This window comes from Calidris pugnax, unplaced genomic scaffold (assembly GCF_001431845.1).
Source record: "Calidris pugnax isolate Ruff unplaced genomic scaffold, ASM143184v1 scaffold171, whole genome shotgun sequence".
NCBI lineage: Eukaryota > Metazoa > Chordata > Aves > Charadriiformes > Scolopacidae > Calidris > Calidris pugnax.
In genome coordinates this window covers 10475624-10500382 of record NW_015091064.1, presented here as the reverse complement: position 1 = coordinate 10500382, position 24759 = coordinate 10475624, and the positions used below count along the sequence as shown (strand labels likewise).

Below are 24759 nucleotides of genomic sequence, written 5' to 3'. Positions count from 1 at the left end.
GGTCAAGTGTATTTAAAATGAGCTTTATAAACAGTGATTTGTGTTTAAGGAAGGGTGCTGTAAAGTTCACTTTTCATACCAATCAAAGCCACTCCACCTGAGAGGAAGTTCACCTTGTTCAAAGGATGGGTGGTCCAGTTGCTGAAATTCATCAGGGTTCCTCAAGAAAGAGTCAGCATCAGGTTCCAATTCAGAAAAGCACTTAAACTGACCTACATAGAGCTACTGACATGCATAAAACCTTGTCTAGAACAGCATATTAATTCCCAGTAGAGCTCAGGCAGGAACCATGGTGTGGAGATGCTAAATTGCTGCAGACACTGTCCATCCTTGCCACTGAGCACCACCTACACTAGACCTTTCTGTGGTCTTCTTGCAGGATAAGAGTGCACTTTCCATGAGCAAAAATCTGGGCCCTATCAGAAATGTCAGCACCACAAACGTCTGCAAGGGTGTTGGGAGCTTAAATTAGAGGTGAATTTCTCCAGTTAACATATAGTTCTGCCATTTGAAGATGGTGAGACTTGTTCCAAAGTAACTTAAGGCATGATTAAGTCCATAGACATTTCAGTTTCCATCACACACCCCACTTCACCTACACATGCTTCATCACACAAAGTAAATGAGTCTTTTTCTTGCTTATCAACAAAGCATCTATTGTTTGTAAAGCACCTGGATATAATTGTCAAATAGCCTTTTATTTTTGCCTTCAGCCTCTGCCATGCTTTCTCAAGCACAGCTGACTGCTTTTCTTGTATGGTCCTGATCTTCCTGCAACTTCAATACCAAGCAGACTGGAGAATAGTCATAGAATCATAGAATCATAGAATGGTTTGGGTTGGGAGGGGCCTTAAAGATCATCCAGTTCCAACCCCCCTGCCATGGGCAGGGACACTTCCCACTAGAGCAGGTTGCTCAAAGCCCCATAACAGTTGCAGCCTTTTCTGCCTATTTATGTCAATCGTGGTTATATATTAACTGGCGTGTTTTCATTCTAAATTGATATGTAAACTTAAGCAGAACCCAAAGTCAATGTTTACATCTGGTAAACCTGTAAACATCAACATTTTAGCTAATGTGTGTGTGCATGTGTGGAGGCACATGTTCCTGCATTAGTCATCCTTGATACTAACCAGTTCCTTCTGTTTGATGTTTTAAACAATAAGTTATATGGTGTTTCCAAGATTGCTGTTGGCAATAATTGCCGGTAGAAAATATGTTTTCCCCATAGGAAATTACACTGCTGTTTGGTATTATTAGTTCTTACCACTGTTTTCTGACTCTTTCTGAGGAATGACAGAGATTGCTTCCTCAAGAGCAAAGAATAAACTGGAAAGGCAAATAGTGTTACTCTCCTCTGAATAACCTTACAATAAGATGGGTGACTTACCTGGGAAGAAAACATGACCAGATAGTAGTACATTCCCTGGGGAAAACTTATTTTCAAAAGTTCAATCTACTTTTTGCAAGGCATTTCGATTTAGCATGGGAATCCAACCTAGAATTGATTAATCACTTTGCAATTTAAGCTACTTTGCTTCAGAGTTTAGAAGACTTTTGAAAGAGTGGTATTACAGCATGTCAAAGTCCAGATGAGCTCTGTTGCACATGTTTTGGGTGTGTTGGTGGATGAGAAGCTCAACATGAGTCAGCAATGTGCACTGGCAGCCTGTGCACTGGCAGCCCAGAAAGCCAACCATAGCCTGGGTTGCATCAAAAGAAGTGTGACCAGCAGGTTGAGGGAGGTGATTCTGCCTCTCTGTTCTGCTCTCCTGAGACCCCACCTGGAGTATTGCGTCCAGCTCGGAAGTCCTTAGCACAAGAAGGACATGGACTTGCTGAAATGAGTCCAGCAGAGGGCCACAAAGATGACCACAGGGCTGGTACACCTCTCCTATGAAGACAGGTTTGAGAGAGTTGGGGCTGTTCAGCCTGGAGAAGGCCTTCTAACAGGGAGACCTTCTAACAGCTTTCCAGTACCGAAACGGCACCTACAGGAGAGATGGGGAGGGACTCTTTATCAGGGATTGTAGTGAATTATCAGTGATCAATTATCAATTTACTGAATTTATATTAATATTAATGTTGGTAATAATTATTATAGCTCATATTTAATATAATTATTATTATATCATAACAATTATTGTTATTATTAATTGAAATTATAAATTTACTTGTGTATTGTCCAGTTTACCTGTACAGAGGCCAGGAATGGGAATTAAAACCTTCCAATGTTTGGCATATTTAAAAATATTTCTCAAGCATTTCATAATACCATATTATTGTGAAATTATCCTGCTGCCAGGCAGACTTACTAAGGGAGGCGTCAGTGAACTTCCTGGGAGAAGGCGACTAAGAATTTGTGGAGAATGTGTGGGAGAACCTTGTGTGACAGAAGAAAGCATCATTTCAGGCTTTTCTATGTGCAGTCCTGCATGTACCTGACAAAATGTGTCCCCCGGGTCTCTGTTGTGGCCCTTAGCCAACACAAACAAGAGTCTAAAGAAATAGCAATAATAGCAATTAAATGGCAAATGGTGAAACAGCAGATGTGCTCTGTGAAAAATTTGACAGTTTAAATGATAGTTTTGTAAGGCAGAGCGTCAGAACTGTCCTGGGAAACTGCAGTGTCAACGTGGAAAAGAAAGATGTATGGAAACCGTAGACAGCGAGAGGCTAATGACAGTGTAATGAAGTTACTTGTTTTTCACAGGGTATAAGACATGATACTAAAACCACTGTACTTCCTCCAAAGGATATTTGCCACTGGGTGTACAGAAATGGAGGCACTTTCGGTCAGACCAATGTCATAGGAGCTTTGCCTTCCTTAACCATGAAAAGGTGATTAAAGTTTACTAAACATTTAGTAAAGAAAGCTCGATGGTGAGTTTAAGGGGAAAGCTAAAGAAATCTTCTATATCGTTGTGAGCAAAAGTGTGCTCGTGAAGGATCTAAAATTATGGTAGACAAAGAAATTAATGAGAGATCAAAGGAATACTGGCGGGAAGATGGCAGATGAGCTAGATGACATGCAGCTAAAGTAATGTAAATTTTAAAAGTATGGAAAATAGTGTTGCAAGACTTTATAAACCAAAACTATTAGTTAATTTGCTTAACAGACACAGGTGAGTAAACAACAGAACTAGAGTATCAGTATGAAGGGACATAACTTGCTCAGGAAAGAAGGTCAGAGAGAAAGGAGGACGATGGATGAATTTGTCTTTGCATCCAGATAGTTCTTACCACTGTTTTCTGACTCTTTCTGAGGAATGACAGAGATTGCTTCCTCAAGAGCAAAGAATAAACTGGAAAGGCAAATAGTGTTACTCTCCTCTGAATAACCTTACAATAAGATGGGTGACTTACCTGGGAAGAAAACATGACCAGATAGTAGTACATTCCCTGGGGAAAACTTATTTTCAAAAGTTCAATCTACTTTTTGCAAGGCATTTCGATTTAGCATGGGAATCCAACCTAGAATTGATTAATCACTTTGCATTTTAAGCTATTTTGCTTCAGAGTTTAGAGGACTTTTGAAAGAGTGGTATTACAGCATGTCAAAGTCCAGATGAGCTCTGTTGCACGTGTTTTGGGTGTGTTGGTGGATGAGAAGCTCAACGTGAGTCAGCAATGTGCACTGGCAGCCCAGAAAGCCAACCATAGCCTGGGTTGCATCAAAAGAAGTGTGACCAGCAGGTTGAGGGACGTGATTCTGCCCCTCTGTTCCACTCTCCTGAGACCCCACCTGGAATACTGCGTCCAGCTCGGGAGTCCTTAGCAAAGGAGACCCCACCTGGAGTATTGCGTCCAGCTCGGAAGTCCTTAGCACAAGAAGGACATGGACTTGCTGAAATGAGTCCAGCAGAGGGCCACAAAGATGACCACAGGGCTGGTACACCTCTCCTATGAAGACAGGTTTGAGAGAGTTGGGGCTGTTCAGCCTGGAGAAGGCCTTCTAACAGGGAGACCTTCTAACAGCTTTCCAGTACCGAAACGGCACCTACAGGAGAGATGGGGAGGGACTCTTTATCAGGGATTGTAGTGAATTATCAGTGATCAATTATCAATTTACTGAATTTATATTAATATTAATGTTGGTAATAATTATTATAGCTCATATTTAATATAATTATTATTATATCATAACAATTATTGTTATTATTAATTGAAATTATAAATTTACTTGTGTATTGTCCAGTTTACCTGTACAGAGGCCAGGAATGGGAATTAAAACCTTCCAATGTTTGGCATATTTAAAAATATTTCTCAAGCATTTCATAATACCATATTATTGTGAAATTATCCTGCTGCCAGGCAGACTTACTAAGGGAGGCGTCAGTGAACTTCCTGGGAGAAGGCGACTAAGAATTTGTGGAGAATGTGTGGGAGAACCTTGTGTGACAGAAGAAAGCATCATTTCAGGCTTTTCTATGCGCAGTCCTGCGCGTACCTGACAAAATGTGTCCCCCGGGTCTCTGTTGTGGCCCTTAGCCAACACAAACAAGAGTCTAAAGAAATAGCAATAATAGCAATTAAATGGCAAATGGTGAAACAGCAGATGTGCTCTGTGAAAAATTTGACAGTTTAAATGATAGTTTTGTAAGGCAGAGCGTCAGAACTGTCCTGGGAAACTGCAGTGTCAACGTGGAAAAGAAAGATGTATGGAAACCGTAGACAGCGAGAGGCTAATGACAGTGTAATGAAGTTACTTGTTTTTCACAGGGTATAAGACATGATACTAAAACCACTGTACTTCCTCCAAAGGATATTTGCCACTGGGTGTACAGAAATGGAGGCACTTTCGGTCAGACCAATGTCATAGGAGCTTTGCCTTCCTTAACCATGAAAAGGTGATTAAAGTTTACTAAACATTTAGTAAAGAAAGCTCGATGGTGAGTTTAAGGGGAAAGCTAAAGAAATCTTCTATATCGTTGTGAGCAGAAGTGTGCTCGTGAAGGATCTAAAATTATGGTAGACAAAGAAATTAATGAGAGATCAAAGGAATACTGGCGGGAAGATGGCAGATGAGCTAGATGACATGCAGCTAAAGTAATGTAAATTTTAAAAGTATGGAAAATAGTGTTGCAAGACTTTATAAACCAAAACTATTAGTTAATTTGCTTAACAGACACAGGTGAGTAAACAACAGAACTAGAGTATCAGTATGAAGGGACATAACTTGCTCAGGAAAGAAGGTCAGAGAGAAAGGAGGACGATGGATTAATTTGTCTTTTACATCCAGATTTTAAAGACAGGGAGCCCTCTTGAATATTATGTTCACCGACCCATGACAGATGGATTCAGGAGACTTTTTCTGAGAAACTTCCAAGCCATCCAAAGTTCAGTACGTGGTGTGCTTGATGCCTGTAGAGGAAGGAACCCGTCAATATATAGACTGTTCAGCAAATTCTCATAGTGCATTGCCTTTTAAATATATGTATAAAAACTAGAGAAAGCAATTGGCAGAGAATATACAGCAGCTTCATACAAAGAATTTAAAGGTGAGAGGCTGAATATGTTCACAAAAGGGTATCATTTGCGCTAGGACAGAAATTCCTAACGTCTACAACATAGAGGTCTGTTCCTCCACTAATCCCCTTAAAATCCTGTCGTAGTCAGTGGAGAGATACAGATAACACTCGTCTAATCTATCTAGGTGACCACTGTAGGATGAGATGAATTGTGTTCTTTCCACTGACTGCGAAGGAAGAAAAATTAAGCTTTAGATATCCACATTTAATCTGCTGAAACCCATGACGGATATCAAGAAATTGTGACCCTCAACGAAAAAAATATGCTAATTTCATGGCCCTGGGAGGTTCTTACTGTTACAGGCTGTATCCCGTGTGCTGTATCATACAAAGTGTAAAATGGATTTCCTTTTACAGGTTCTGGTAGTTCTACCTCTTCATATTCCTTGAGTTGGAAAATATTTTTGAAGAGCTAAACAGATCTCTTCTGGGCCTGGTTGCACTTCACATTTGTGTTTTTTAATCCTAATGAGCTGTCTTTTATTAAATGCCTCAAACACAGGGGAGGACAGGGATCAGCTGGAAAGTGTTATTTGACTGAAAAATGACATTCAACCTGGAAAAATGGTACTAATAGAATCATTAAAAAAAAAAGAAAAAGGATCTAAAGCATAGGTTCTCTGTAGGTGGGGAACAGAATCAAGGGAGGCCAGGAGGGTGATAAAAATTCAGAGTGCTGCAGGGTCTCAGAATACCCTATAGAAGTACAGAGAATACCCACTGCCTGTCCTACAGTCACGAGAGGATCACTGGTCTCTTCCAAACTCCTCCAGTTCTAGCTAAAGAAAGTTTATTCATTTCTTGATGAAAAAAGTCAATACCTTGGTATGCAGTGGCCTTAGTGAGACAGCATAAGAAGTCTCTCCACTCTCTGTATTCATCTGCTCAGGGGGTCAGTTGGTCAAAATATGGTAAGAGAAGTGGCACCAGATTTGCATTTGGGAAGCGTGATGAAGGTAGGGCTGCGGTCTCCTTTTCCTCTGAGTTTGTCCACTCTGGAAAATCATACAGTATGTTCTTCCAAGGTTAATGCTGTTGAAATTGTGCTGTCCGGACCTTGAAGTAAAAATTTGGCTTCGTGTTTCTCCCTGTACCCATTCCAGAGCATAGCTCCTACTAACTTACAAAATAGAGCAATATTTTGATGTGTGGGACTTAATAAATTTACACCTACAGCCACAATCTTGTTGATAGAGTCAACATAATCTGAAGCCAACAGCAGTAGGGAAATGAAGTGAGCTCGGGTAACCCTTTGTAGTATTCTGTTTATTTTAGTCTGATGAACAAGCTATTAAAGAATGTGTGTGTGCATCCATTAAAGTGTCCAGATCGGGGCTATCTTCACAACCACTCATTTTTGTTGGAAAAGGAACTATTCTGATTATTTCCTGAAATTCATTAGCCAGTGAAGTTGAAAAGGTTTTGTTTTTTTTTTCTTTGTTATTGTCAATGTTGTTTCATTAGTATGGCATCTCTTTCTGTCACAGTAAATGTCTGTTCTTTCTGTCACAGTAAATTCGTCTCCTTAGCCCAGCAAAGAATACAAATTGTTTTTACATAATTAAGATACTGACTATGGAGCAGGATCACACAGAACGAGATCTAGTCATGGCACCACAACACAGAGTTGATTTTTAAATTAATCAAGGGCATGTAAATCTCTCAGTTTATCAGGGTTAAGTTGGAAATACTTAACCTTCTTTTATATTTTGTGGATATGTGCATCATGCATAAGTTATTCTTTTAAAGATTTCTTTCCATACAGACATAGTTCCAGCTCATCTCGTATTTGCACAGACAACATAATGTCGCCTCTCCATTTCTAGTGTGATTTTATGATTAATCAAGCCCTCATCTAATCTTTTTCTTGCAAATAAGCAAGCAAATGATCTTTGGATATTCCATCATGAAGCAAGAAGTTTAAAGATTCGAGGAAAAACACGTTTTTCAGTCCAACCACAGGAAATCTCAAGATTCAATCACAACAATCAAGTATAAAGAGAAAGTTTGTCTGTCCCAAGTTAGAATCATGTTTTTTCCCTGAATTAGCATCGCTTTCCAAGTTCCAGTATAGATCTGTTGATACCCGTTGAGTCAACTGACAACATACTGGTTTAGAACATAGCTCTAAAATCCTTAGAAAGTAATAATAACACTGCTAGGCATGTGTTTCTTCAAAATCGGGAAATCTTCTATTTCATACGTTATTTACTTAACTGCATTGTGGATATATCAATGTGTTTGACGTTCAGCTCAATAGATACAGGTATTCATCTGACAACTGGCTAATTGAATTGGTGGTTAAATAACCTTAAGCACTGAAAAGCTTGATTGATTTCAGTCATTACTGTTTGTGAAAACTAATAATTTAGCTGAAGGATATTAAGTCCTTGCTGTGACACCTTGGGTTAAAGAGCTACCAATGATATAAAGCACTCTTTTCTTTGCTGGATCCTTGATTTGAGCCCAATCAGGGTTCCTCTACCACAAAACCCCCACAAATAAATCAAACACATTTTGGCACAGTTTGTCGTCCCTGCTTAGCAAATGTATGAGACTAAACTGACACTGATCCTTAATCACCTTTAATCCATGGAGAGGGAATGATCCTACCAGGGCAGGAAAAAGGTCATTGGCAGGATCATGGGGAGAAGCTAAGTTGGCAGTTAATTTCATAAGCCTGATTTGGGAATAAATTAAGGGCTTCCACTTCCAAGGTAATCTGTGTGTATAAAAGATCCGTGTATCAAAAGTTAGGATATTTTAAGAAGGTATTTTTGTGTTAAAAGCGTGATAAACACAGTATTTGTCTGTTAAAACTTTGATTTCACTTTTAAGCTCTAAGACCTTATTGGTTATGATAATTATATAATTAACAATATTTTTTTTTTTTATTATTAAACTCTGGTGAGCTGGTTATGAATTACAGTATCAGCAATTTGAGATGGAGTAGAATGTAATAAAAATGCTTTGGGTTTCTACAGCTCTCGCCAGGCACGTTGGCCAGTTCCTATAGGTTCGCAACCACATCTTCTTTTTTTCTGAGAAATGCTTTTCCTTTCTTAGTTGGTATGTGAAAAACCGACGTGAAGGAGTATTTACAGAGGCCATGATACTGCAAAGATTCATGTTCTATGCTTCACCTTCTGTGCTTTGGATTATCCCACTGACTCAGGCTGACTCATAAGGTATCAGCCCAGCACATGCATCAGTACAGATTTGAAGGAGTGGGATTAGACTGTGAAAATGAAGAAAAAAAAAACACTGAATTTTTCCTTAGACTGTTAAACCAGATAAACAAATTGAATAAGCAAAAATACATTGGCAGGAAAAGCTAAAGAGCTTCTTTACATACCTTTCCTAGCAATCCTAGGCTGATTCAGGACCAAATCTTTAGGAACCTGTTTCCTAGATGGGAATTGAGAGCACGGAGGTACTGGGCTTCTACCATGCAAGAAAAGGATGAGAAAAGAATAAATTTTATTCCTTTATTCCAAAGTCTTTTCAGTAGAGGAGTGCAGTTTATGTATCCTCAGTGGATAGAGATGGCCTCTGGAGTCGAATCTCTGCAAGCCAGGATTTAGGATTCAGCTCCAGCCTTGATATTGGAAACTGTCCACGCCAAGTGAAGTGCTCTCAGGTTGTTGTGTGGGTCTCTGAGCAGAGTTCTGAAGTGCTCACATTCACGTCCATGAGAACTCCCATCTCATTTCTGGGTCCAAATATCCAAGTTACCAAAGGAACCAATGTATTTGGTGTTCATTTCATGCACACATCTCATAATAGCAGTTTTCTGTGTGTTCTTCAGATGCTGAATGTTCTCAGGTTCCTCCTTCAGCAAGCAGGTGGAACTGGCTTGCTTTCAGTACAAAACTGTGTCAACTGCATGACTGCTCATAAAGCTCATGCAAACACCACATACACCTTCATTTTATGATAATTCAGCTTATTTCTTTTGAAGCAAATAGCAGTTAGGGATTGATAGAAGACATACCTAGTTCAAACTACAGGAGAGTTCTGATCCTTCAGGTAGTTAACATTATCACTTTAAGCATTCCTGTTAAAAACAAAAAGGCAGCAGATGTTGTGCAGAAGAGTATGTGTGCGCAGTATTCTGTCCTCCAAGCCTTTCCTGTTGGCTTCACTAAGCCAGTTTAGAGAAAGATTCAACAAATCCATTTTTCTCACAGTGACACATCTTGACTTTGGGCACTTACGGTCTACTCCCTAACTCTGTTTTTCATGTATTCTTCATCAGATAGCTTTGAAGATTTTGTTATCTGCTCTCTGTAAAATGAACGTTCAAGGTAGTAGTGGGCAATTCTAGAGGGACATGATCAATTTGGCACTGTAAATTTCATTACTGTTAAATGTACTTTTCAAGAACTAATTAATAGTCATTATGTTTACACAATGCTTTTCCCTGCAAGTATTTTTAAGACAGTCTACAAAAACCACTTCATTGTCATAGCAGCCTGAAGCATGTTTTTAAAAGGAAGAAACTGACACATACAGATTTTATAATTTGCACGGGGTCTCAGAGGACGTCAGTGGTAGTTCAGAAAAATTCCAGGCCTCCTGACCTTTCATCCTACATTCGGTCTTATCTTTCACATGTAATGATTTTTCAGAATACTGATTTCAATCTGATTTTGTCTTTACTAAAGTCCCAGATATTTCTCTCTTCAATGAAGAGTGAGGTATAGTGGTGAATGCAGATTGAAGCTACATGTTCACCCTAACTTCAGCATGGACACCGAGGTCACAAGTCCAGTACAACTTCCACATTCCACATTTCCATTCTGGGAATTCCCCACTTCTGAATCTTGAGCCAGGGTCCTGCAGACTCCTACATGGGCCTTATTTTGTGCAGAGACTCATTCTGCAGATTTCGGTGAGACAGCTTCATCACTTAGGAAGTAAGCTATAGGTTGCATTTTATATTGTGCTTGAAATCATGACAGTCAAAACCAACAAATATTTTTCCAGGACCCTTGGTAATGATCCTGGGAATCTTTAGAGATTTTCCACTAAAGCAAGCATTAGCACTTGTTGGAAGTCTTCCCAGAGGCTGTAACACCAGGTAGCAAGAACTGACAAGGTGATCCCACAGGACAACCTTCTCCTGTGTAGCCTAAAGAAAGATTTCAGAGGCCATTCATTTTGCATCTCTCAGCTTCTGGTTGTGCCCAGTTCACAGCCTGATTTTCAGAGCTGCTGAAATGCTCATACTAACAGTCCCTGGGAGCCTTCTGAGATGGCTTTCTAATTACATACAAAAAGTGAGTGAATTCTTCTGAGTTATTTCCTTTGAAAAAGCGGCTCAGGATTCATGAAATAAGGAAACCGAAAAACCTTTTTTTTTTTGAAAAGGAAAGAACTAAATATTCAAAAAATGCCAAGGTTAGTGAGTATAGCATTAGGAAATAGCAGAGAGATTTCTCCCTGAACTTGTGACTTAGCTTTTGAGAAAAATAGCTTTTCTGAAGAACCCCAGTTTGACGTTCCACAGCAGTCAGAGAGAAGCTGCTCTATCACAGTATCTCTTTCAATATAGCTTTTGATAGACACTGAACATCTTAAAAGGTAATTTGGATTACAGGGAAACACCAGATTTAGGACATTTTGACCTTAATAAATATTTTTACAGTGTCTCCTGTTATATTTTTATAAAAAAAGTTGGGGAAATATGACATACCTGAAACAACTATTAGGCAAATATATGACTGTTGGGAAAACAGGATTCAGGATGGTTTTTGAAACTGGAAAGATGCAGCTAGCAGGTGTTCATAGCAGTCTTATCTTTATTTCTTTACTCTTAAGTAGTTTTGTTAGGAAAATGACTGATGGAATACAGTGTGTGTTTACTGAGTTTATAGATAGTGCCATGGTAGAACATGCAGCAAATATGCTGGAAAGGGACAGGGTCAAAATGGCTTTCACAAGCTAAGAGAAGAGGCTGGGGGTCTGGGAGAGAAGAATGCTGTCTTTCTTTAAGAGCCAAGTTGTTCTGTGTGTAAATTAAGTATAAGGATGGTAAATCACAGGTTAAGCAACAGTTCTGCAGGAAAAATCCTGGGAATATCGTGGGTCACAAGCTGATGTGGGTTGACGTGTCGTGTTATAGAGTGACAGATGTGATTTTGGTACATATGAAGAGGTACATGGGCTGAGAGAGCTACAGCTCAACTCTTGAAGAGAGAGACACTCTCCAGCATAAACTGAAATAACGTGTCAGTAAAACTCAAGAGAGAGATGGGCCACGGGATGTATCCAGAGGAAACAAAGCAAGAATGACAGTGGACCTAGAGAACAGTACCTGAAAGGAGAGATTGTTGGACATGTAAGTTATCAAGCCTTTGTAGGTTTAGCCTAAGATTAATTGCATTAACTGTACTTACAATTAGAAGAACTCAGGGCAATAGGCTTAGATGTGAATGCAGCAAATACGTATGCTTATCAGTTTCCTGTGGCAGTAAGGTTCATAGTTAATTGCATATGACATTAAAAAAGTACTTCCTTTTATTGTTTTGCATTTTAGTATATTATGCTGTAAGAGGGGGAAAAATAGTGCATGATGAAGTATCATTAACATTAAATGTACTTCTTTGACTGTTTTCACCACCATTCTCAGTTTTACAATGTCCCACAGAGGCTGTAACTGTCAGTATACACAGTTCTTCAGGGGGGTTGTGTTACATGATTTATAGAATGACATTGCAGAATTCTCTTACCATCCTCCTCTTATTATATAAGAAACATAATTATGATTTTACTTGAGTTTTGAGTAAATGTGCACAATGAACAACAGTCATCTTAGGGGTCTCAGGGTTTCTGATTCTGTTCCTTGTATTGATTTAAAAGAAGAATATTTTGGATTGTTTCACATGTATGTTGCTTACCATGTCTTCAGTTAAATCTCATTTGTTAGTGTGTTGATTTTTTTCTTCTTTCCTCTTTAGATCTCTTTCACATTTCTCACAGCCTGGTCCTCGCAAACTGATAGTGTTGTGTCCTTTACAAATTCTAACAATAATCTACTTATCCATTGACAAGACCATTAAGAAATAAGTTACCCATGACTTTAATATGAAGCTGGGCTATAATCTTGGGCCAGGATTCTTCTCACCTCAGCATAGGCACTTAATTCAGTTTGGGATGCTACAGGTCTAAAGGCCTTACAACTGAAAAGAGAGTCACCTTGAGAGGTGACTTAACCCACCCCAAAAATGGTCAAATCACCAGGTGTGTTCAGTGATAATTTACAGATTTTAGTGATAATCACTGTTTACTCAAATGTATTGTGATAAATCTAGACCTTGTTCCTTGCTGTGATGAAAACTATCTAATCTAATCTAATCTAATCTAATCCTGATATTATTTATTTGCTTCCAGACAATTTCTTAGCACATTACAACCTTTCATTTTACAGCTGTTTGGTTTCAACCAAAGTTAATTGTATGAAATGTAACAGCTTTTAGAAGAGACTAGTAATTTTTGTCATCTGGTTGTGTTTATTGAAATGCTCAAGAAATTATAGATCAGTAAAACGCTACTTTCCTCTGTAAAATCAGTAGCAATTAGGTGGTATTTTCTGCTCCCCAAACCACTGGACAGGATGATTCTTACCTAGCAGGACTGTAATCAGCTCAGCAATTCTGTATTTAAGATTCTTCAAAACTCTTAAATGTACCTTCTGGCCCTAATATGTTCTGTATTCTCCACTGTTGCTGCTTCTCAGTACCTCACTACTCAAAGAGAAATCATTGTTATTGCCAGAAAAAGTTTATAGAGAGCAGAAACCTCCTGAATGTTTTGAACAAGAAAGTTGCATGCAAAAATAAAAGGAAAATCATTTAGCTTCCAAACAGTGTAATTATCTTCTTTAGCCACTCCCTTAGCCTGTACAAATTCTGTTGTAGGCCTCTTGTTTCTGATATACTTAAGGAATATTTTATTGTTTATTTTTAAATCTTTTAATGTTTGTTCTTGGAAACCTACTTTTGCACTTTGCAATTTCCTCTTACTTAACGCCTGCTGAAGTTTAAGTTCCTGTTTATTGGCTTCCCTGGGATCATGTTTCCAAAATTTGAAGGATTTCTGTTTGGTTGAAATAGACTCTTGAACCTTGCCATTCATCCGGTTTAGCTTAATCCTGCCTTCCTGGTTCCCTTTCTTACACACAAGCCTTCAGAGACAGTTCCTTTTAAAGTACTGTTCTTACTGCCTTTGCCGGCTTACGGTTTTGCTTTTAGGATCTTTATGCCTGATCTAAGTTTACTAAGTGTGCGAATTCCATTTCATTTCTTATTTTTTACTGCAAAAAACCACACAAGCAGCTCAGAAATACAAGCAGGACCCATCAAGAATGAGAGGTAGGACGGAGAAAGCAGTAAGAGGGGACCAGGGGAGTACTTACTGTTCCAGCTCTTGCTGTATGACTGAACTGGAGGTGGGGAGCTGCCTACAGCATCCCAGTAACATTGGATGAACTGATATGTGTTAGGTTCTGCACGGATGGCCACCAGTATTTTCATGCCCTGCCGATGCTGCAAGGTACTGGCAAAAGTTCTGACTGCAGATAGGCTATCCGAAGTGTGCTACTAACAAGAACCTTGTTCTGGAGTGGAAAATAGAAGGCCTGGCATACTAAAATCCTCATATTACGAGTGCTGTTACCACAGATACCCTGCCAAATCCAGGCTCTTATACTTAGTGCTTTGTGAAATCTTGTAAATCCATACTAAGCCACATCCATCACCTGAAGGACCAGCACCGAGGGTAGCAAGGGCTGTGCTCCGTGTTCTGCCTTTCCTTCTGACATGGAGCAGTGGTTTGACAGACAGCTAGCTTCATATATAGGTAGGAGTTTTGAGCATTGAAGTCATTTTTGTCAATCTGAAATCAGCTAAATACCTGTGGAATTCCTTATTGTCTTTCATACCTCTCATCTAAGGTTGTCCTAGATAGATAATTTTTGAAGGTGTATTCTAAGATAATGTGTCCTTCTAAAAACAAAAGTGTATAATATGTCAGTGTTTGGAGCTGAATTGAGGAAAAGACGACCAATGTTAGGACATGATCTTAACAATGCTGTAGATAGATAGACATTTGCCAGCTGCAGCACAGGATTAGATGACCGGGTTGCTAGACACAAAACCACACAGAGGTCCCTTTGCCCAGAAGAATAGGATGGGACCAGCAAATTTTCTGGATTGTCTATATGATGTCACATCTGCGATCCTTTTATCTTGTCTAGGAAAGGAAGAGCTTGCATTAACCGCATTCAGCATTTGATTGAAAAGGCCAGAGCTCTGCAGGCATAGAACTGAATTGTATCTTCTTCGGATGACTCAGAAGTAGATGCTACTTTCTAGGATTATTTTTTTTTTTTTTTCACGTGAGAGCACTGGCTTTGTCTTTTAACATTTGATCTCTGTAGCCATCACTCATCTCTCTGGTGGCGTTCTGTTTCCTTAGAGAACTGCTGGAATTCAGCCAATCCCATGTTTTGGTCACCACCAAAGACCTATGTGATTGCCATTTCCTCCCTTATCACACGTTGTGAGAATGTATTACTCCTGTCTCGGAGCAGTATCAGATCCAACACTGTCATTAACTATTTGTGCTCAAAACTTAATTGGTTAAGACTTAAAAGGTTGTCAGAGTCTTTCCATTTTCTCCTGGTTTTCAGGAGAGGATTTAGTTTTCTGGAATACTTTCAGTCATTCTAGGACCCAGAAATTGAAATGCATTAAGGTATTTTAGCCTTTTGTGGTCTTCCATTAGTTTTGCAAACTGGTAAGAAAGAAGAATATTCCCCTTCATTCCCATGTATAGGTTATGAATGTCTCCGTAATCCAACCAGCACAGAGGCTTCAGATTATGAGGACAGTAGAGGCTTGGCCATCTTCTTAGCACAGTAAGCTGACTGGGCAGAAAAAAAAAAGGATAAAAGAAGTGCTAATTTTTTGGATAGTGATATCTGCACATTTCTTCAGTACAGCACCGATGTCACAAATGCGTAGTCCCTACTAAAACTGAACACCATTTGGAGGACCTCTCGCTCTCTGCAGACATAAAGCAACATCGATGGTCATGTAGCAACACTTGATTCTGCAGTTGAATACATGAGGTTTATTCTAGCAACAAAATTCATAATTTAACAGGTATGGGCTTGTGCAGAGCCATGTTTTGGATCGTCCGCTGAAATGTCTTGCCGAGCTTCTGTAGATTCTGTTGTAACAGAAGCCAAAATTCATAATTTAACAGGTATGGGCTTGTGCAGAGCCATGTTTTGGATCGTCCGCTGAAATGTCTTGCCGAGCTTCTGTAGATTCTGTTGTAACAGAAGCCAGGCTAGGTGGACATGGTGGAATCCTTCTATGTCAAAATGTTTAAATTTGTGAATATATAGGCATCCAGGCAAACCGCCCCACTTTTCAGAAGTGCTTAGTTCCCACTAACATCCATGGGACCTGCCAGGACAAAATTAGACTACTTTTAATTAAGTGTTCAAACGTTAGACTCAATCGTTTGTATGTCTGAGACAGTATCCTGCAGACCAACTCACAGCAAATCGTACTGAGCCATTTTTAATACAGGGGACCAGGGGAGTACTTACTGTTCCAGCTCTTGCTGTATGACTGAACTGGAGGTGGGGAGCTGCCTACAGCATCCCAGTAACATTGGATGAACTGATATGTGTTAGGTTCTGCACGGATGGCCACCAGTATTTTCATGCCCTGCCGATGCTGCAAGGTACTGGCAAAAGTTCTGACTGCAGATAGGCTATCCGAAGTGTGCTACTAACAAGAACCTTGTTCTGGAGTGGAAAATAGAAGGCCTGGCATACTAAAATCCTCATATTACGAGTGCTGTTACCACAGATACCCTGCCAAATCCAGGCTCTTATACTTAGTGCTTTGTGAAATCTTGTAAATCCATACTAAGCCACATCCATCACCTGAAGGACCAGCACCGAGGGTAGCAAGGGCTGTGCTCCGTGTTCTGCCTTTCCTTCTGACATGGAGCAGTGGTTTGACAGACAGCTAGCTTCATATATAGGTAGGAGTTTTGAGCATTGAAGTCATTTTTGTCAATCTGAAATCAGCTAAATACCTGTGGAATTCCTTATTGTCTTTCATACCTCTCATCTAAGGTTGTCCTAGATAGATAATTTTTGAAGGTGTATTCTAAGATAATGTGTCCTTCTAAAAACAAAAGTGTATAATATGTCAGTGTTTGGAGCTGAATTGAGGAAAAGACGACCAATGTTAGGACATGATCTTAACAATGCTGTAGATAGATAGACATTTGCCAGCTGCAGCACAGGATTAGATGACCAGGTTGCTAGACACAAAACCACACAGAGGTCCCTTTGCCCAGAAGAATAGGATGGGACCAGCAAATTTTCTGGATTGTCTATATGATGTCACATCTGCGATCCTTTTATCTTGTCTAGGAAAGGAAGAGCTTGCATTAACCGCATTCAGCATTTGATTGAAAAGGCCAGAGCTCTGCAGGCATAGAACTGAATTGTATCTTCTTCGGATGACTCAGAAGTAGATGCTACTTTCTAGGATTTTTTTTTTTTTTTTTTCACGTGAGAGCACTGGCTTTGTCTTTTAACATTTGATCTCTGGAGCCATCACTCATCTCTCTGGTGGCGTTCTGTTTCCTTAGAGAACTGCTGGAATTCAGCCAATCCCATGTTTTGGTCACCACCAAAGACCTATGTGATTGCCATTTCCTCCCTTATCACACGTTGTGAGAATGTATTACTCCTGTCTCGGAGCAGTATCAGATCCAACACTGTCATTAACTATTTGTGCTCAAAACTTAATTGGTTAAGATTTAAAAGGTTGTCAGAGTCTTTCCATTTTCTCCTGGTTTTCAGGAGAGGATTTAGTTTTCTGGAATACTTTCAGTCATTCTAGGACCCAGAAATTGAAATGCATTAAGGTATTTTAGCCTTTTGTGGTCTTCCATTAGTTTTGCAAACTGGTAAGAAAGAAGAATATTCCCCTTCATTCCCATGTATAGGTTATGAATGTCTCCGTAATCCAACCAGCACAGAGGCTTCAGATTATGAGGACAGTAGAGGCTTGGCCATCTTCTTAGCACAGTAAGCTGACTGGGCAGAAAAAAAAAAGGATAAAAGAAGTGCTAATTTTTTGGATAGTGATATCTGCACATTTCTTCAGTACAGCACCGATGTCACAAATGCGTAGTCCCTACTAAAACTGAACACCATTTGGAGGACCTCTCGCTCTCTGCAGACATAAAGCAACATCGATGGTCATGTAGCAACACTTGATTCTGCAGTTGAATATATGAGGTTTATTCTAGCAACAAAATTCATAATTTAACAGGTATGGGCTTGTGCAAAGCCATGTTTTGGACCGTTCGCTGAAATTTCTTGCCGAGCTTCTGTAGATTCTGTTGTAACAGAAGCCAGGCTAGGTGGACATGGTGGAATCCTTCTGTGTCAAAATGTTTAAATTTAACAGGCAAAATAAACAGGCAAACCACCCCACTTTTCAGAAGTGCTTAGTTCCCACTAACATCCATGGGACCTGCCAGAACAAAATTAGACTACTTTTAATTAAGTGTTCAAACGTTAGACTCAATCGTTTGTATGTCTGAGACAGTATCCTGCAGACCAACTCACAGCAAATCGTACTGAGCCATTTTTAATACTTTACATTCCAGAAGGGTAAGGCTTAGACATTTGCTGTCCCATCCTGTCCAGGTAAGTACCATCAGTGTCTACAATTTTCAATAATACTTGTGTTTGCCATTATTTTTATTACTTGTTATGTTGAATATTTTAATGACTTGCATATTGAAATGTCAGAAATACCATAATTATTGATTAATAATGCCTTTTAGTGTATGCTTTGGATTTAAAAGCTTGCTTCTGCAAACACTTCATGGGTGATTATCATGCTTACCTTTGTCTTTCTAAAAACATGTAGTGAAAGCTGGTCGTCAAAGTTCCTTCGCTGGTCAGTATGGAGAAAGTCATCACCATGGACTAATTGAGAAGTCGTTAAGATAGAGGGGTAGAGTTACACTCCAAAGGTGTCTTTCCCTTTCCGTTAATTATGGAAGTAATTAATGGGGGGTGACTATATTAGTCTATATGCCTTTTTAACGATTCAGGTGAGGTAAATTCTACCCTTTCTGTCAACAGGATTCCTTTCAGTGGGATTGTCAAGATGACGACTGCTCTTGGTGCCTTACCTCTTTGCAGGCTGGGACCCATATTGTTTTTTTCTAAAAGACGTGCTGTGTACTTACATTATTGCATGTTTCTTTTTCTGCAGCCAACATCCTGTATATGGCAAGCCAAGAAATGTTGAAGGTTGTGGAGAGAGACAGTACAACCATAAAGGAAAATTTAAAGAAGGTAATTATTTAATCCTCAGAGTTTTCATGGGAAGGCCACATGTTGAATCCAGTTATATGTGTGCAAAACCAGAATTTCCACAGGCTTGATTCTGATTTTGGGTTAGTGTCATTCCATTGACATTGGAAAAGCCATTAAAGGGGTCACCAACCATTAAAGTGCTGTGGATCCACACTTCTGTAGATGTAGCATTCACCACTGCCAGATGTAGTGTCCCATCTGGTATGTTGTCCTTGGTGGAAGAGAAGGGGTGTGTGTTCTGGCTAAGCCAGAGATGTTCCCAGTAAGACCAGTAGTTACCTGGGTTGTGATCAGACAGGCACATGGGCAGCTAGGACACGAGTGCAGGCTGTTTCACCAGACCCTCTGACTTCGCTGCTGGACAGGAGAAGCAGAACAGGTACCGTCTGTGTTGTGGGGTGTCAGTTAATATCGTGGGATTCTGCAGACTTGATTTTTCGATGGCAAGGAGGAGTCAGCAAAATTATTATTGCTCCACAGTTTCAGCCATTCAACTGCAGTGTAAGAGAAAGATACCGAAAGTGCATTCCTCAGAACTGGAGCTACTGCTATAAAGTAAATAAAGTAGTTTCATGGACCTTTCTCCTGCACTGAACTTTCGTGACTGTACGTATTTATTGTTGAACGAGATCCTGGTACAGTTTTGATCTGGACCGATAGCAGTCTCCCAGTCAATTCCCAGGCAGGGTTCAGGGGTTGACACGGGCCAGGAACTGTTCCTAATTGGAGTTTTGATGTGGTCACCCTGTTTTGGAGACTGAGAGAAATTAATAGTGTGGCCATGGTCAGGCAAGTCCAGATGGCTTATGAGCCAGAAAACTGTCACGTTTAATAAACTACTATTGGTGTAGCCTCTGTGTGAGGAGATAATCAGCGTAACATATTATTCTACTGTGTCCCTTTCCTTCCCTCCATTTTTTTGTATCATCCCTGTCTTTTTGCTGGAAGAATGATTCCAGCACTTGGCACTGGCAGAGATTTTCCTTGGAGAATGGAATTTTCTAGGACAGATGTCCTAGATCTCTGTAAGATTACTTTGTGCCTTGTAAATAGATATGGTACAAAGTTCACTTCATAAATCAGTCTTTCTTTTTTTGGCTGAAAATGGTTTTATTTTTTACTTATCCCATTTGCCTTCTCTGCACTTTGAAAGGTATGTTCAGATGTTTCACTACTAGTTTTTTTAGAAGAGTTGAAATAGCACACGTGAACAAGGAACACTGTTCTTGCATGCACTGCACCAGGCATGCCTGGTTATTCACGTTTTTGTTGCAGAGCACTCAAAGTTCTCTCGTGCTTTGGAGGGAATCTCAGTGAGGAAACTGAAGGGCTGATCTTGCAGACTGCAAATTTTCTCATTGTCTTAAACAAAACTATCTATGGGTTGATCCAAAGCCCAATGAATTAAAGGGAAATGGTTGATTTTACTGACTGAATCACCTCTCCGAGCTGAAGGGTCTGCCTGCTGCCTGAGGGAAAGGGAGCTGTAAGCTGAGGATGAACCCTGGCACAGGCAGTGTCCTCAGCATGCAGGGTCCAGTCCCACAGCACCCAAGGTAACAGGGTCCATCAACTGTCCCAGACAAGGCAAAGCAATGAACCATGTCCAGCATCCCTCCAGAGAATCCAGTCAGGAGCAAAAAGAGACAGGGCCAGAGACAGGACTAGAGACAAGGCTATACCATGGGTCCAAAGTCCATCCAGGAGACATGACCAAAGACACCTTCCTTATGACGAAAGGCTGAGAGACCTGGGTCTGTTTATCCTGGAGAAGAAAAGACTGAGAGGGGGTCTCATCAATTCTTATAAATATCTAAAGGGTGAGTGTCAAGAGGATGGGCCCAGACTCTTTTCAGTGGTGCCTGGTGACAGGAGAAGGGGCAACAGGCCCAAAGTGGAACATGGTAAATTCTATCTGAACATGAGGAAAAACTTCTTTGTGTGTGACAGAGCACTGGAACAGGCTGCCCAGAGAGCTTGTGGAGTCTCCTTCTCTGGAGATATTAAAAATCCACCTAGATGTGTTCCTGTCCAGCTGCTCTGGGTGACCCTGCTAGATGATCTCCCAAGGTCCCTTCCAACCCCATATCATTCTGTGATTCTGTGATGTGACAGAAGGCAAACTGCGAGGTGGAACCCATCCAGGCCACAAGCTATGTACAGTGTGGGTCCAGTGTCAGGCTATGACACAGGGACTGGGGCTGGAGACAGATACTCCTACAGTGTGATCATAGAGACAGAGACTAAAGGCAAAGGACAGAGATGGAGACCCTGGGCCCATGGGCAGGGAGGGTGGGTTGGGGTCCCAGGCAGGGCTGGTGAGGCCTGTTGGTGCCCTGAAACTGGGGGTAAGATTACAGGTTACCGTGTTAGTCAGGGTACAGAAGTGGAGAGTTTGCAGGAGCAGGACTTCAGGTGCTTTTGGAAATTTTAATCACAAGCACACGTGCTTGACGTTAAGCATAAAAGCTTCGTTGGATGAGAATGATAGTGGTGACAATCAGCTGCAGCTCCAGTGACTTCAGATGCTTCATATTACAAAATACTTATTTTTTGTACTGAATGAAGGCCCATAGCCAACAGTAAGAGTTTGCAGGTGTCCTAGTCTGCTTCATCTGTGCTTTTGTTGACTCTGTCAATCTAAGCATGGCTTTGGCAGGCAGGAGCTTTTTTAAACCTGTGTTGACTTTCTTTTATTGATTCTTCTATGTCCTCATACTTTCAAAGTGGCAAACATACTCAAGAAAACAAAAAGCTGAAGCAAACTCATAAGCAGTTGGGAAACTGAAGAAAAAGCAGGTCTAAAAATGAATTTAGTGCTTCTCTTTTTCATCTTCTAGTAATTTCTGGGAATATAAGAATTAAGGAAAAAATTTTAAGTTGGCATTGTGTTAAATTTGAAGTATATTGACAATAAAAATGGGCTTAACTTATAAAGGTTGGAAGTTTATAAAAACAGGAACTATAGTCCAAGTTGCTATAGAACTGGCAAGCTGTCACTTCAAAAAATTTATACTGTTTAGTAGTCGCTGTGATCATATGCTAAAAGCCAATCTTAACACCTGGCTTTGCCAGCTGCTGTGGAATAGAAAAGTTATTTCTGGATCTTATTTGCATTCTGTGATCTGAAGAAGAAAGAAGAAGAGACACTAAATTATTCCAATCTTTCCATACCCAGGTTTCACTGTAATTATTACTAGTTAGGAACTAGGAGAAATTTTATCTCCAGCCCCCAGATTCTTAGTCATAACAATGCTAATTGCTCAGATTTATGTTGAAAGAATGGGAGCTGGAATATTGTTTGGATAATTAAGTGAGATATTTCACTTATAGTGTTCTAAAGACAGAAGTTGTGCACATTAAATAGCAGTGGAACTGTGTGGGCAGGATGGAGACCTGTCTTCTAATGAAGTAATAAACGATAAAGTATTTAAAATATTGGCTCTAAAGCTTTTCGTCTGGATCAAGCAGTACATGAGTGTAGGCTTCTTATTGCAATGACACAGGGAGTTGTGATAAATCACAAAATCCAGACAAATCAGGTAGGGCATACCTCTATAAGATGTGCTCAGCTTTGATGGTTAATTATCATTAGCTGAGTGTGTGTAAGCCAGCTGAGCTGTGCTCTCTCACTCACTGTAATAACACCAACTCCCTTTCCTTACAGAAACTGGAGGCACAGATACTACTGCGCTAGAGGAAGTTTATTGTAATTGTTGCACTAAAGGAAATGGGTGTAATTCCCTATTCTTAAAAAGATGGGTCAGCATTGAGCATTGCAGAGCTTTAACAAATAGAATAAAAATTAGAAATGGAAAGGGAAAATGGTTATGCTGGGCATTCACTAACATGCCCGTGATGGACAATGATATTTCCACATAGAAGCTCTTAACTTTTTAATTCTGCATCATGCCACATTCATTGCTTTATTTTGAGACTTAGCCTTATTGATTCTTTTTTTGTCACGTAAGCTTATAAACCTGTTGTAAACATGAAGATACTGCATTAGATGGTAAACTAGGATGCTTACAGAGGAAGTTCTGTTAAAAAAAAAAATCACTCTTTTTATATTTATTGAGATATACTTTGTTCATTACTCCATGTGTCATACACAGTAGTCCTATTTACAAGTGTAGGATCTGCTCCAAGGCCCATCTAAATCAATAGAAGAGCTCCCACAGTCTTCAGGAAGTCTTGAATCAGTTTGGCAGTGAACTTTCTGTCGTGGTTGATAATTTCTTAAGACCAAAAGTCATCTCCAGCAACTGAAAATCATGATTCTTTTGGTTAGCACGTTAAACCAAAAAAAGTTTATATGCTCTTTCAGCTTAGTTTTGCCAGTGGTCTGGTGTAGCAGATACATTGATTGTGTAAGGAAAAGAACAGGAAACATCTGAAGCAGAGATACAAAGATGACAAAAAATCTTGTCTGAGAAGAATTATTTTTAATCAAATGGGGAAAAGTATAAACTGGAAGGCTTTGGACACATTTCCAAATTTTCACTCAGATTGAGGAAGTCTGTATCGTGGGTGGCTTATAACCACCCATATATAGTTAGGTGGGGAAGATGTTAATTTTCAAAAAATTAAATGAATGAAGTATATGTTTACTACTTCCTGCTTATTTCAATGGCGTATTTAGAATTTAAAGTAATACAAGTTTATATCACACCAGTAATGTCAGAGAAAATGTATTCTCCAACAGTATCAACTAAACAGTAATATGCAGAGATTCAGAATAAAAATTGCAAAAATGAAGTATTTCCTTTAAAGAGAAAATCTCTAGGTTTTTCTTTTGAAAAAATATCTTTGCTAGAGAAAATTTTTAAAACAAAGCAACCAAGAACTATTTTGACCCCTGAAGCAGCTGGTTTGATGTTGCCCAGTGTTTTTGTTCAACATCCACAGGGGTTTAGTAATTATTCCCAGTGAGAGGAGCATGATCTGAAGAGAAGTAGTTAAAAGAATACTACAAATACTTTGCCTACCCACAGCCCGAGTGAGTTGCTTGTCTACATTTGTGAAAAACCTTCCAAACACTCTTTCTGAATAGGTGCAAAGTGGTCTCTGGAGCCAAGAACACCTCTTTTTTGGCTGGTCTCACATCCTTTTTGGCCTGCGCTCCCTGGAGGTGCAGAGTTGCAGTTGGGGAAGTTACACATGTGCTTGGGGAATTTGGTGCCTGTGTCATTTAACTACCAGAACTCTTTGAAGCACCCAAAATGCCGAAATAGGGATCAGCAGTTTCTCCCCTGGGTGGAAAAGGATCCCAGTGAGCATTCATAAAGTTCCGTGTACCACAATATCTGTGATATTTCACTTTTTCTGTAACTGAGCTCCTGTTGCCGTTGTTCGTGCTGTGTGGTATTCTAATAAAGAAGCGATGACATGAATTTCCAGGATTTTGGAGACGGGTATAAGGTGTGTGCTGCACACAAGGAGCAAAGACAGCAGCGTTTCCCCAGCCTTCTGAAGTGTTCTTACGAAAGAAGTTACTGCCCAGCCTTTACTCCCCCTTACTCACTTACCTTCCCTCCCTCTGCCACCGAGCTCATGGCATGGAGTGAACAGAATTGCCATTTACAGCCAGATGCTGATGCTGCTGTTCCAGGAGAGATCTGACTGATTCACCTTAGATGAAGTCCCACTGAATGTAGAGAGCGTCAGGCAGATACTCAGAGGGAAATGCTGTTTGCAGTAACCTTAGATGAAGTCCCACTGAATGTAGAGATACTCAGAGGGTATTCTGTAGAGATATTCAGGCAGATATTCAGAGGGAAAAGCTGTTTGCAG

The 24759-nt window shown here is 39.9% G+C and overlaps 1 protein-coding gene across 2 annotated transcripts in view; it reads left to right on the top strand.

The window, feature by feature from the left end:
- LDAH (lipid droplet associated hydrolase) overlaps positions 1 to 24759 on the top strand; it is a 119761-nt gene that overhangs the window by 84868 nt on the left and 10134 nt on the right. For both annotated transcript variants that reach the window (XM_014956900.1, XM_014956898.1), the window contains exon 6: positions 18863 to 18945. In XM_014956900.1, the coding sequence (XP_014812386.1) occupies positions 18863 to 18945 (83 nt within the window). The remainder of the gene's footprint in view (positions 1 to 18862; positions 18946 to 24759) is intronic.